Source organism: Myotis lucifugus, unplaced genomic scaffold (assembly GCF_000147115.1).
Source record: "Myotis lucifugus unplaced genomic scaffold, Myoluc2.0 scaffold_157, whole genome shotgun sequence".
Lineage (NCBI taxonomy): Eukaryota > Metazoa > Chordata > Mammalia > Chiroptera > Vespertilionidae > Myotis > Myotis lucifugus.
This window is the reverse complement of record NW_005871205.1, coordinates 1,295,869-1,308,740: the sequence shown is the minus strand read 5'-3', so window position 1 is coordinate 1,308,740 and position 12,872 is coordinate 1,295,869. Positions and strand designations below refer to the sequence as shown.

The window sequence follows — 12,872 nt, the reverse complement described above, 5'->3', positions numbered from 1 at the left end:
CTCATATAATCTCCCAAGTATGATTAGTCTCATTTTACCAAAAAGAGAACTAAGGCAGGTAAAGCAGATTGCCCAGGGTCACGCGGCCAGTAAGTGGTGGGGTAGGCCTTCTTTCTGCCTTCCAGACACACTGTACTATTTCCCTCCTGAAATAACCCCAAGCTTGGCAAGGATCCTGTTTGCAGCTCTCCCAGGCCCAGAGTGTCAGGAATGTGACCCTGTGCAACAGCAACCTCTCAGGGTCAAGGCACTGGGGGCCGGGCCAGAGGTTGAACAAATAGAGCAGCAGGAAAGGCAGCTCCTCTTCTCAGGTTCCCTCCCTTTCTCTCCCACCTCTCCCTCCCTTTCTCAGGCATCAGAGCAGAGAGCACAGAACCCAGTAAGCCAGGCTCGCGGCTAGAGGCCCTGCCATGGCACCCCTTAGGCCCCTTCTAATGCTGGCCCTGCTGGCCTGGGCTGTTCTGGCTGACCAAGGTGCAGGAGGGTGTTGGTGGCCAGTTGGGCTAATGTAGGGTGGGCAAGAGTGGGCCGGTCTTGGTTGTGCCAACTGAAACTCCCTCCCCACAGAGTCATGCAAGGATCGCTGCACCGAGGGCTTCAACCAGGAAAAGAAGTGTCAGTGTGATGAGCTCTGCTCTTACTACCAGAGCTGCTGTTACGACTTCGTGGCTGAGTGCAAGCCCCAAGGTGCGTTCGGAATGGCTGGGTGGGTCTGGGGTCCCCTCTGCAGCTGGAGACTCACACCACCCACTCTGCCTGCAGTGACTCGCGGGGATGTGTTCACTATGGCAGAAGATGAGTACGGGGTTGATGGCTTCGATTCGGAGACAGAAAATCCCAGTGTCCACACACAGACAGAGAGCACCCTCATTAACAGTAACCCACAGCCCGCTGAAAGCATTCCTGAGCAGGGACTTGATCTGAATCCTGAGGAAGAGGTCCCAGGACCAGAACAGGAGACCCCAGGGCCTGACATGGAGACCCTAAGGCCTGAGGGCACCCATCAAGAAATCTTCGAATCCTCAGCAGAGGAGCTGTGCAGTGGGAAGCCCTTTGATGCCTTCACTGACCTCAAGAATGGTTCCCTCTTTGCCTTCCGAGGTGACTCCAGGGGCAGGTCTCTGGGGCGGGGGTCTGCCCCAGGAACATTCCCTCCCTCACACAGCCTCCTCCACTCTAGGGAAGTACTGCTATGAGCTGGATGAACATGCAGTGAGGCCTGGGTACCCCAAGCTCATCCAAGATGTCTGGGGTATCGAGGGCCCCATTGATGCTGCCTTCACCCGCATCAACTGTCAGGGGAAGACCTACCTCTTCAAGGTGCCAAGCCCGGGGCTGTGGGTCAGGGTCAAGGGTATCCAGGCAGGAGTTGAGAGCTGTTGTGCCGACGACCAGGGTGGGCAAGAAGGCTGAATCCCAGCCTTTGGTGTCTGTCTGAAGCTCTGTGAGGTCAAGGAAGCCCAAGGTTCCAGGTCCTGGGTGACAAGTCTAGAACTGAAACTGCTGCCTTGGATGGGGGACTCTGCCTCCGTGCCCAGCCAGCCACCTCCTCACCTCCCTCCTCCTTCCCTACCCCCTTAGGGAAGTCAGTACTGGCGCTTCGAGGATGGTGTCCTGGACCCCGATTACCCCCGCAGCATCTCTGAAGGCTTCACGGGCGTTCCAGACAACGTGGATGCAGCCTTCGCCCTCCCCGCTCACAACTACAATGGACGGGAGCGGGTCTACTTCTTCAAGGGTACTCAGGGGGTAGAGGGGAGAATGAGCAGGCAGTGGAGCAGTCTCAGTTTTGGGGGACTGGCCTAGATGATGCTTATGTCCATCCTCCTTCCACCCTGCCCCGGCCTGGAGCTCCTAACAGCCTCTGGGCTTTCCAGCCTTGCTCATGCCCACCCCTCCCCAGGACAACAGTACTGGGAGTACGAGTTCCAGCAGCAGCCCAGTCGGGAGGAGTGTGAAGATAGCTCCCTGTCAACCGTGTTTGAACACTTTGCCATGATGCAGCGGTCCGGCTGGGAGGATATCTTTGAGCTTCTTTTCTGGAACAGACCCTCTGGTATGGAGGGAGGGCAGGTCTTGTTTCCCCTTCAAGAGGGCTGGGATCCCGGAGACAGAGGGAGGGCGGCTGGGCTGGCCAGAGGGGGAAGTGATTGTAGAGCTATCCATCAAAAGCTGTTTGCTCAGGCCAGACTTTGCATCTGTTTTGACCTTTGGGGGGAAGGCTTGCCTCCACCTGGACCCCACACCTTGGACTTTGCCTAGCATGCCCAAGGGCACAGCCAGCAAAAGGAGGGGCTGTGGCTGAGGTAAATGGGGAGGGACATGGTGGAGGGAGGCCAGGGGAAAGGGCATTAAACAGAGTCAGAAAGCCAGGGTGCTGACCTCTGCTGCTGCTAGCTTGCTGTGCCCTTAGGCACCTGATGAACTACCCTGTGGGGGGTGAGGGGGGGGAGGGTCCAGGCTCTCAAGGTTCCCCATTAACCCCTTCCCTGCTACAGGTGGTACCAGACCACCCCAGTCCATCAGCGAGGACTGGCCTGGTGTGCCCGGGAAAGTGGATGCAGCCATGGCTGGCCGGATCTACATCTCAGGCTCAGCTCCCCGCTCCTCCTTGACCAAGAGCACTAAGTCTAAGCGTCGCAACCGTAAACGCTACCGATCACGCCGTGGCCGCGCCGGTGGCCACAGCCCCAACTCCCACCGGAAATCCCGTTCAATCTGGCTGTCCTTGTTCTCCAGTGAGGAGAGTGGCCTGGGAACCTACAACTATGATTACGACATGGACTGGCTTGTGCCTCCCAAATGTGAGCCCATCCAGAGCGTCTACTTCTTCTCAGGAGGTAGGAGCCCCTGCAAACCCTGTAGCGGGTTCAGCAGTGGCCCGCCCTGCTCTCTCTCGCTCCCATGAGCTGAACTCAGCCCTTGAGCAGTGACTTGGGAAAGCCAGGTCAGGAGTCCTGGCCTGCATTGTATGTTCACTTACCCTTCCAGGGGAGACCGGGTTTTAGGGCAGGCGTGGGCAGGGCCAGGCTGGGTCTCACTCACTCTCCCCCAACCTCTCTTCCAGACAAGTACTACCGAGTCAACCTTCGCACACAGCGAGTGGACACTGTAAGCCCTCCCTACCCACGGAACATCGCCCAGTACTGGCTGGGCTGCCCAGCCCCTGATCACCAGTAGGAGTCCGAGCCCATATATCTGGGCCCTCCGCTGCTTCCTCCTCTAACCTCCTCCTCCCAGCTCAATAAAGATCCCTTGGCGTTGAGTTTAAGATTACTGTCCTGACTCGGGTAGACAGGAAGGAGGCAAGGCTCTGCCTGGGTAAGGGAGGCGAAGCTGGGCTGTTAGGGTGGCTTGGAGAGAAGAGCCTTCCTCTGTCCAGCCCATGTTTGGCTCAGGGCCTCCTAATGAACCACAAAGCTGTGGGCTGGAGAAGGCCTCGTGGCTGCTAGCCCTCCTCCTGAGCTAAGCAGCCCCCAACAACCCACCAGTAACTAAGCAGGAGCTTGAACCCCTCTGATGATGACAGGAGTCACCAAGCGCCCCCTCTCAGCCCTGGGCTTGCTTTACCTCTTGGAGTTGACCTCTAGGGCAGTGGTCGGCAAACTCATTAGTCAACAGAGCCAAATATCAACAGTACAACGATTGAAATTTCTTTTGAGAGCCAAGTTTTTTAAACTATATAGGTAGGTACATTGTTATTAACTTAATTAGGGTACTCCTAAGGCTTAGGAAGAGCCACACTCAAGGGGCCAAAAAGCCGCACGTGGCTCGAGAGCCGCAGTTTGCCAACCACGGCTCTAGGGTCTTAGAGGACAGAGAAGGGGTGAAGGGGATGGGCTTTTGATTCAGTTTTCTGGTCATCTTGAGCCTGAAATGTGGTTATCTCAGACACCTGAGTCCCTAGGGAACTTGTCACTGTGTTCCCCTAGTGACCCCCATCTGTGAGGACTCTGTCTGGGGTCTGGGTGCAGGGCACTGAGGTTAGGAGAGATAGGAAAGGCAGGGACCCAAAGGAAATTCAAATGTTCCTACATCTCTTAGTAAGTGGCCCAGAAGATTTCCAAGGACCAGTGCGCTGTAAATACAAACATCTTCCTTAAAACCCCTCAGTTGTACCTGTGGAACCTCCTCTGGTTTCAGGTTCCTGGACTCTAGGAAGCCCACCTGGGCTTTCGAGGGGCCAGAGAGAAAGGGTTAGATGAAAACAAAGCTCTAAAGCAGACCTGAGGGAGATCTGGTGGTGACAGCTGCTTCCCAGCCCTACTGCTGTCCCATCATCCTCTGCACCCTGCCCAGCCTCAGCAGGTTCTTCTCCCATATCCTGGAGAAAGGGAATCCTTTCTGCTTTTTTGGAGGCTTCAGAACTAAGTTACAGGCCAGCATCCAGGATGTGTGGAACAAGGATGACGGCTGATTTGTGCACTTGGGCAAGTTCAGGCAGCATGGCCCACTTCCGGGAAGGCCTGGATTCTATTTACTCTCGATGGAAAACCCCAGCCCAGCAGTGCCTGGACTGGACTGGAGAAGGCAGACAGGCATCAGGATTAGGATCAGGTACCGACAGACCAGTTCTGTTCAGTTGTCGGAGTCTCCTCTACTGCCCCCTCTGGCAATTGACACAGGATTCCTATGGAGCCCAGTCCTCAGCTGTGGGACAGGACTGCACCCACTCTCCCCTGAAGGCAGCCAGCACCGGGCTGAAGCCCTGGGAACACTGGAGAGAGGGATTTCTTTGGCTTCCTGGAAGAAGCCCTGGGAGAATTTCTATGAAGTACCAGGATTTCAGACACAGACTGCCAGAGTGTGCAGTTCAAGGAGTGGGGCTGGGACCAGCTTCCTTTGTGGAGCCCTGGAGGAGCAGGGGCCCCCAAACTTTTGCCCCACCTATACCCAGCCAAGCTCCAACAGCCCCTGGCCACCCATGTCTCCTCAAGCTGGATGATAAACCTCTATGCTCCTGGAGGTGGAGCCAGCGCTCTGAGCAGGATAAAACCCCAATCAGAGGAGTCTGGTGTGGGCACAGCCTGGGAATGGCCCTCTGGCTCCTCACTCTCTGCCAGCTCCATGGCCAACCCTGTGGATGCATCGCCAACAGGTGATCTGATGGGAAAAGGGCTGGCAGGGAAGGATGTAGGGAGGGTATGATGGGGGAAATTTGGGCAGGCAGCAGATGCTTCAGGGTCTCTTGGGGGCTTTGAGGTTGGGGTGGAGGCTCTTGAAGCGAGTCCTGGCTTGATCTCCACCTCGGCCCATAGGCCATGCCAGTGGGTTGGGTCCCCACCGGAGAAAGCGGACCACCTTCAGCAGAGGACAGCTGCTGGAGTTGGAGCGGGTGTTTGCAGCACGGCCCTACCCTGACATTGGCACCCGTGAGCATCTGGCCCAGGTCACCTGCCTTCCTGAGGCCAAGATACAGGTGAGCTGTGGCCCCGCCCCCTCAGGGTGGGATACTCTCACACAGCCAGCTTCTGGGCTTGACCCACAGCTCCTTCTGAGTATCCTGCCTCCAAGTTCTGCCTTCCCTGTGCTTGGGGGGAGGGGATACTGGAGCCAGAAGAGACCCCTTCTTCTTCCCTTCCCAGGTGTGGTTCCAGAACCGGAGGGCCAAGAGAATCAAGAACAGGAAGCCAGGAGGCCTAAACTCCAGGCCTGAGCCCCCCCAGAGACCCCGTTCTCTTTCAGATGCCCTCCAGCAGTCTCAGGAGCCCCAAACACTAGGACAGCTTCCACTCTCCAACAGCACAGCTCAGTGCACCTCAGGGTGTCGACATGCCTCCTGTCCGGCTCCTGGCTTGGGTCCAGGGCAGGGCTGGGTGGAGGCTAAAGCTGTAGCTCCTTGGGGGCCAGCTGGGGCTTCAGGGGTCCATCTTTCTTCAGAGCAAACTACTCCCCAGACCTCACTGGGCAGCCTGTCTGAACTCATCTATGCCTCGGCCATTGTCACCAACCTGGACCACTCCTAATCTAGGTCAGAACTTGCAAACCCCCATCTCTAGCTCCTGTAGCCCACCTGCCCCTTGAGCTGAAACACATCACCCTCTTCTTTTACACGAGGGCATTCTCTCATGGGGAGAAAGTTTAGTTCAGGGATCCCTCCCTTCCACTGTCCTCCAGGCCAGCCTAGATGCGGGACCTATGGAGTAAATGGGACCTGGCTCCTGCTTCCCAGCACCTCCTGAGGCATATGCCCATTGTCTTGGCAGGAGAGACCTTCAGAGGGATGAGGTATGGGGCCATGTTTTCCCCCTGTCCTGCCAGGCCCGGCCCCCAACTCTTCTCACCCAAGCAGAAGACACGGTCTCCCTCTAAAGGAAAATGGACAGGAAGCTGCCTCTCACCTTCAGGTCAGCACCTCACTGCTAAGTGAGCGAGGGGAGGAGAGTGTGCTGGTCCTAATTCTAGACTGCAAGGGACCAACTCTTTCATAGTCGAGGGTCTCTCCTGACCTCCTACCACCTGGACAAATTAATCAGAACCATGGATCTGAAGAAGTGATATTAAAGTAATAAAGTAGAAACAGGAGCTTGTAGCTTACACTGATTTAATTTCCATAAAGATCAGATCGGTTGCCCTCTGATCTGGGGTTGTGGAGAGAACCTGACAGATCTGAACAGGGTAGGGTGGTGTGTGCACGGCAGCGTTGGGTTTTGCTATCACTGTCATCTGTAATACCAACTAATCTCCAAATAAAACCCAAACTCTGTATCTTAATCTGGATTGTTGTGTGATACAAACAAACGGGGACGAGAAGGCCCTTTGCTTTTGAAATTTATCTCCATCACCTAATCTCTAAATGGGCCAAGTTCCACAGATTCTGGTGGGGGAGGCATTACCCAGGTTTCTGCTGGGATTAGTTAAGAGGGACAGTTAACTGAAGGGCTTAGGGCTCTCACTGACAGACCCTGGGGAGGTGGGAACCTCTGCTGGCAACTCCTGCCCTGACCCTGCCGGTTCCAGGACAATCTGGCTGCCTCCTGTTCTGGAGCTGTTCTGCAATCCTGGCATTGCTAAGTAACCTTGCAACTCTCTCAGTCTATGAGCCTGAAAATGGGGATGAGAATACTTGTCTCCTCTCTGTTTTGGAAATGAGAGCCAGGAATCTCCAAAAAGCTTTTAAAACTTAATTTTAAAACAGTTTAGGTTGCCCGGCTGGCATGGCTTAGTGGTTGAGCACCAACCTATGAATCAGGAAGCTGAGGTTCGATTCCCAGTCAGGGCACATGCCTGGGGTTTTGGGTTCAATCCCCAGTGTGGGGCGTGCAGGAGGCAGCTAATCAATGATTCTCTCTCATCATTGATGTTTCTACCTCTCCCCCCCACTCTCCCTTTCTCTTTGTAATCAATACAAATATTAAAAAACAAAAAACAGTTTAGGTTGCTAGAAACACTGTAAAATGCCACCTACATTTTTCTCCTGTTTTCATTCCTGCCAACTAAAAACAGAAATCCTAGGATTTTTCAATGTGATCTATGGTGAACAGAAGGGCCTAAAACCTCCTCCTCTCTCATGTAGAATACTGCCAGGACAGGCTCAGACTTGTTATAACTGGCAAACATTGTTGAGGGAATGTCTACTCAGCCAATGAGTATATAATTTCTAAGAACAGAGGAATGCCCGGGGACGGGGTGGGGGGAGACCGCTGGAGCTTATGCAGTGAACAAATGGAAACATGGACTCTACCATTAGGAGCAGACTCTGCACAATTTTCAGAACTATAAAAATCTTTGGGCTTTTGTGTTTTCACAGATTTGAAATAAAAGTACACTGAATACAATAAATATTTATTATGCTTTATACAGATTCTATCATTGCACCACTAATCTAAGTTCCAGAAGTTTAACATTACACAGAGACTTCAGGACCATCTAGGAGTCTTTGGTTCCATTTATCAGAGGAAGGAACACAGTAGATCATTTGATCTCTCTCAGCCTCAGTTTTGTCATCTGGAAAAGGGGCCTAAGACCATTTCCTTTTCTAACCTCCAGGACTATTGTAAAGACCAAAAACAACTATGTAAAACAATTAGTCAACTGTGAGCATTTACATATTATTTTTCACACTCACCCAAACATGTTTAAGAACCCCACAGAAAACATCCTGTATTAGGCTCACATATAAAAATATGTATACATATTCATAATGTATTATGTATACATATTCATGTGTATGTTTATTCATAGTTAAATCTGAAAATCGTCCCTGTCCCTCCCTTTACTAGCTGAGGCAATCTCACAGTAGGCATACTCTCCCCACAAACACAAACAAGTACAAGGGATTTTGCAATTAAAAGCAGAAACACTGTTTTGCGACCTGAATTGTTTTCATTTTTGGAGACAGAGCAAAAGGTGATGAGAAGACGGGAAGTTTAAGAAGGGCTGGTGGGTGGTAGAGACAGGCAGAAGCATATAGAAACCCTAAAAAAGACAAGCAGAAGGAAGAAAATGTAGATAGAAACTAAAATTCCAAAAAGATAGCTGCCTTACACCCAGCTCCGCCATTCTGTACAGACCCATCTTCCTCCTCTTCTTGTTTTATGTCCGCCGATCAGTTCTTCCCCATAACCTGGAGAAAGGGAATCCTTTCTGCTTTTTGGAGGCTTCAGAACTAAGTTACAGGCCAGCATCCAGGATGTGTGGAACAAGGATGACGACCTATTTGTACACTTGGGCAAGTTCAAGCAGCATGGCCCACTTCCGGGAAGGCCTGGATTCTATTTACTCTCGATGGAAAACCCCAGCCCAGCAGTGCCTGGACTGGACGGAGAAGGCAGACAGGCATCAGGATCAGGATCAGGTACCAACAGGCCAGTTCTGTTCAGTTGTCGGAATCTCCTCTATTGCCCGCTCTGGCAACTGACAGATGAGGCTGCCCACGGAAATAGCAGGTAGCAGTGGCGTGGCCCTGACTGACTAGAGCTGAGTACAAAGAACCTGATGGATTGACTGAGAGTCAGTGTTTGGCAGCTGGGAGCCTGGAGCCCCTCCAAACCGTCTCCAGACTTTGATGATGAAGCACCAGTTATAGCTCTCCCAACTCGCCTTCCATCACCCGCACCATGACATACAGCTCAGCCAGACCCACCACAGAGGCGACGATCACTGCAGCCAGTATCCGCTGGGGAGGGAAAGGACCAGGCTCAGGGGATGAAGGCCAGCCACCAGCCCTGCAGCCTCCAACACCTCTAATAAGGATGAAGAGAACCCCAACCCAGCCCATAAGTTGGGGGGAAAGGAAGAAATGAGGATCTGAAGTCTCCAGAGGTTATTAACCACCTCCAAGACTATTAAGCTCAAATGCTCCTCTTTTTTTTTCTTCTGTATTGATTAAGGCGGCGGTTCTCAACCTGTGGGTCGCGACCCCTTTGGCGGTCAAACAACCCTTTCACAGGGGTCGCCTAAGACCATCCTGCATATCAGATATTTACATTACGATTCATAACAGTAGCAACATTACAGTTATGAAGTAGCAACGAAAATAATTTTATGGTTGGGTCACAACATGAGGAACTGTTTTTAAAGGGCCAGAAGGTTGAGAACCACTGGATTAAGGTATTACACATGTGTCCTTATCTCCCCATTGTCCCCCCACGCCCATCCCGCTCATGCCCTCACCCCCCTGGTGTCTGTGTCCATTGGTTATGCTTATATGCTTGCATACAAGTCCTTTGGTTGATCTCTCCCCCTTACCCCCACCCTCCCCTACCTTCCATCTGAGGTTTGACGGTCTGATCGATGCTTCTCTGTCTCTGGATCTGTTTTTGTTCATCAGTTTATGTTGTTCATTATATTCCACAAATGAGAGATCATGTGATATTTATCTTTCTCTGACTTAGCAAACACTCCTCTTGTTTACTGCACAAATATTTATTCATTGCCTAACTTATGCAAGGCACTTTCACATACATCCTCCCTTTCCCACTAACACCCGCACCTGGAGCACCCTACCCTGCCAGTGCTTACTCACCAAGGCCATTTCTGTGAAGATATACTGGCTTCCAAGGTAAGTGCAGACAAAGGCGGCTGCCACCGTGACAATGAAGTTGAAGATGGTGATGACCACAGCCTTCACTGACCTCACTTTGGGGAGGAACCCAGGGAAGAAACTTTTAGCTCAGCATCCTCCAGGAGGTCCTCTTATCTCTACAGCTGCCTCCCCCGTCTACTGGGTCTCCCTTAACCAGCAAACCTGAACAGCTCAGGCTTAACCCCAGAGTACTGGGATGGGAAGGAGTATCATGACTGAGCCCTCGTAGGGAGAGACTTCAGCACCTAATATCTCAGTCTCTCACCTTCCTTGCCCAGGTCACTTAGAATCCCACCATGCCTTGAATCCTGGGAAAAAGAAAAAACAAATGATTTCAGAATGGAAGCAGATCAGGGGCAGCCCAGAGAGTATCCATTTGTTAGTCTGGGCTCAGCCCTTTTTATTCCCCGAAGCATTATAACTCCTTCTTATCCATGGATTCTTTTGTCTGTGACCAGTTAGATTCTTTTCTGGACCACAGATCAAACATTTCAAAGAAAGGACACAGGCTCCCAGTACCCATCTACCCCTCGACTGTTCTGGGGCAGGAGCATGACCTGTTGGAAGAAAGGCTCCAATGCTCATTCCCATCTCTACAACCTTGAAGAATCGGTCACCATCTAAGCCCAGAGTCTCAGTGAATAAGTTGGGAATTATATTTGGTTTTTATGTAACACAGAGCTGCTTTGGTCCCTGAAGAGTATACAAGCTATGTTCTTTCTTTCCTCTGTGCCTTCCAGTGCAGGGCCCTGCTTTCTGGGGCTACTCAAGTCCATGTATTGAAGAGCAGGCCCTTACCTGACAGGTGACATTGCGGGTGATCCGCTTATATTCGTCATTGGCCAGCTGTATCTTAATTTTCTCCAGACGGGCAACTAGCTCTGGGTTCTAAGGCAGGAAAATCAAATGAGAAGAATGACATTCCCAGCTTGCTAGAAAACATGTCACAGTCATTGGTTTCAGGGGGCAAAGCACTGCTAAGGGTACTAGGAGACCCACGTACCAGTTCCACCTCCACTGCTTTGGAAACTTTTATGTCAAACGTAGAGGACCAATATCTGGTTCCCCCAACCCAGCTCCCAGGGATTTAAAAGACAAGATTTTGAACTCAAAAGTTGACCTATAAACCTGGCTGTATCACAGATAAGCTCAATTCAGCCAATATCCACTGTCACAAATATACCCCTTACATACCCTAGGAGGCTTCACCACCTCTGGGAGATAGATTTCACTGCCTTCTAGGAGCTCATGAAGGTACAGTGTGGAATCTGGGAAGAAAAAGATTTCCACAAACATAATGATCCATAGAGCTGAGGTCGAAGGATTAAGATCAGAGAAGGATCTAGTCTTTCCCCTAAAATAAAACATGGCCATTCCTATACCAATTCACCTCTAAGATCATTTTCAATTGGGAAGAATATAAGACAATTCCACATAATCATCTCCTACTGCTGCACAACTGCATTTAACTGTCAGCTCTCAGTTACCCTGGCGATGTCACCGCTAACCCGTAAGCCATTTACATTTGCCTGTAGGTGAAGTCATTTCTGTGGCCACCACAGAACTGCCCTAATGAAGTTAAAGTCACAGTGGTGTGGACTACTCAAAGAACACTGTACTAGAGGATCTGTAAGGTCCTTTTAGTTCCAACAGTCAAGCAGTCTATCCTTTGTACTTCTGGGGAGGCAATGTTCATTTTAGCAAAAGACCTTACAGGCCAGTGTGTCCTATTTCCTCCCTTTACAGTTAAGGAAACTGAGGTCCAAGGAAGAGAAATGACTCCTCCCATGGGAGTCAGTGGCAGAGCTCGGACTAGGGCTCAGGTGCCACTCCCAGTTCAGACCTTCCCACACAGCTGTCTATCATCCTATGTAAAGTCAGATGTGCCTGGCCGGTGGGCTCAGTGGTTAGAGCACCAGCCTGCAGCCTGGAGGGTCTCGGGTTGGATTTCTGGTCAAGGGCACGTAGGTGGGTCCCAGTCGGGGCGCCTGGGAGAAGGCAACCAACCAACTGATGTTTCTCCCTCACATCGATGTTTCTCTCTTTCCCTCCCTTCCACTCTCTCTACAAATCAATGGGAAAAATATCTTCGGATGAGGATTAACAACAACAAAAAAGAGTCCGATTTGACGACTTTTACTTCTGAGATGGAAAGAAATCCAGGCTCGCAAACAGGACAAGCTCACTATACTTGCTGTGGCTTAAAAGGAACTGAACCTGTGACATGGTACTGGGTCGGGACTTGGGACTTTTTTCAAAGGTCAGGTGGGCCTCCTTGGGCCCGGAAGTGAAGTGGAGACTCTGCAGAAAGCAGAAACCGCACAAGTGCATGTTGCCATCCAGTAGGAACTCCCACGGAAGTTGTGAGGGAGTAGGTCGCCCTGGGATTTAATTATAAGGTGAGTCCTGGCTTGGCTCGGTGACCGCTCCGCGGGCGAAGGAACGTGACGGGTAAAGATGCTGGAGGTGCGATCAAGGCCTCAAGAGGGAACAGGCTCTGGGGGAAAGGAGGCGACTCCGGACTGGAGAGTGGGCCTCACCCCGTTCTCTCAGGTGCTGGTGCAGGTCCCGGACCAGGCGGAAGGGAACCAGGCGTGCGGGACCCCGGGGGCGGTCACCGCCCTTGTGCTTCTTCTCCACGGCGGCCTCCAGCTCCGCCCGCAGCTTGCGTGGAAGCTGCTCGGGCTCCAGCTCCCCGCCGGGGGCCAAGGCGCGCACCAGCCGCTCGCCGGCAATCAAGTAAGACGCCATTTCTGGTCCGCTCTACGGTCACGTGACCCCCGGCCGGGACTTCCGCCAGCCGTGCGCCGGAAGGAGCTCGGCGCTGGCGGGGCGGGGCGGGGGC

General features: G+C 52.2%; 3 protein-coding genes across 3 annotated transcripts; 2 read left to right on the top strand and 1 right to left on the bottom strand.

The window, feature by feature from the left end:
- Positions 1 to 349: 349 nt before the first annotated feature.
- Positions 350 to 3,258, top strand: VTN (vitronectin). The gene is made up of 8 exons (XM_006095517.3): positions 350 to 474; positions 568 to 687; positions 763 to 1,101; positions 1,181 to 1,320; positions 1,582 to 1,738; positions 1,904 to 2,056; positions 2,499 to 2,840; positions 3,068 to 3,258. Exons 1-8 carry the CDS (start codon positions 411 to 413, stop codon positions 3,178 to 3,180), a joined length of 1,428 nt encoding a protein of 475 aa, XP_006095579.1. The 5' UTR covers positions 350 to 410; the 3' UTR covers positions 3,181 to 3,258.
- A 1,683-nt stretch (positions 3,259 to 4,941) lies between these two features.
- SEBOX (SEBOX homeobox) lies at positions 4,942 to 6,017 on the top strand. Its single transcript, XM_006095518.3, has 3 exons — positions 4,942 to 5,098; positions 5,259 to 5,419; positions 5,586 to 6,017. The coding sequence occupies exons 1-3, from the start codon at positions 4,942 to 4,944 to the stop codon at positions 5,964 to 5,966; spliced, it is 699 nt and encodes a 232-aa protein (XP_006095580.1). The 3' UTR covers positions 5,967 to 6,017.
- A 1,747-nt stretch (positions 6,018 to 7,764) lies between these two features.
- Positions 7,765 to 12,801, bottom strand: TMEM199 (transmembrane protein 199). Its single transcript, XM_006095515.3, has 6 exons — positions 12,568 to 12,801; positions 11,222 to 11,295; positions 10,826 to 10,915; positions 10,293 to 10,335; positions 9,968 to 10,080; positions 7,765 to 9,118 (listed from the first exon to the last, which is right to left on the bottom strand). Exons 1-6 carry the CDS (start codon positions 12,776 to 12,778, stop codon positions 9,023 to 9,025), a joined length of 627 nt encoding a protein of 208 aa, XP_006095577.1. The 5' UTR covers positions 12,779 to 12,801; the 3' UTR covers positions 7,765 to 9,022.
- Positions 12,802 to 12,872: the final 71 nt, after the last annotated feature.

Excerpts from the sequence above, each read along its gene's own strand:
- VTN (XM_006095517.3), top strand. The coding sequence starts at position 411 with ATGGCACCCCTTAGGCCCCTTCTAATGCTGGCCCTGCTGGCCTGGGCT. Across the intron at positions 1,102-1,180 it reads TTCCCTCTTTGCCTTCCGAG|GGAAGTACTGCTATGAGCTG; the intron begins GTGACTCCAGGG and ends CCTCCACTCTAG. Across the intron at positions 1,321-1,581 it reads GGAAGACCTACCTCTTCAAG|GGAAGTCAGTACTGGCGCTT; the intron begins GTGCCAAGCCCG and ends CTACCCCCTTAG.
- TMEM199 (XM_006095515.3), bottom strand. The coding sequence starts at position 12,778 with ATGGCGTCTTACTTGATTGCCGGCGAGCGGCTGGTGCGCGCCTTGGCC. Across the intron at positions 10,916-11,221 it reads AGGTGGTGAAGCCTCCTAGG|AACCCAGAGCTAGTTGCCCG; the intron begins GTATGTAAGGGG and ends TTCCTGCCTTAG. Across the intron at positions 9,119-9,967 it reads TCTTCACAGAAATGGCCTTG|CGGATACTGGCTGCAGTGAT; the intron begins GTGAGTAAGCAC and ends TTCCCTCCCCAG.
- SEBOX (XM_006095518.3), top strand. The coding sequence starts at position 4,942 with ATGATAAACCTCTATGCTCCTGGAGGTGGAGCCAGCGCTCTGAGCAGG. Across the intron at positions 5,099-5,258 it reads TGTGGATGCATCGCCAACAG|GCCATGCCAGTGGGTTGGGT; the intron begins GTGATCTGATGG and ends CTCGGCCCATAG. Across the intron at positions 5,420-5,585 it reads TTCCTGAGGCCAAGATACAG|GTGTGGTTCCAGAACCGGAG; the intron begins GTGAGCTGTGGC and ends TTCCCTTCCCAG.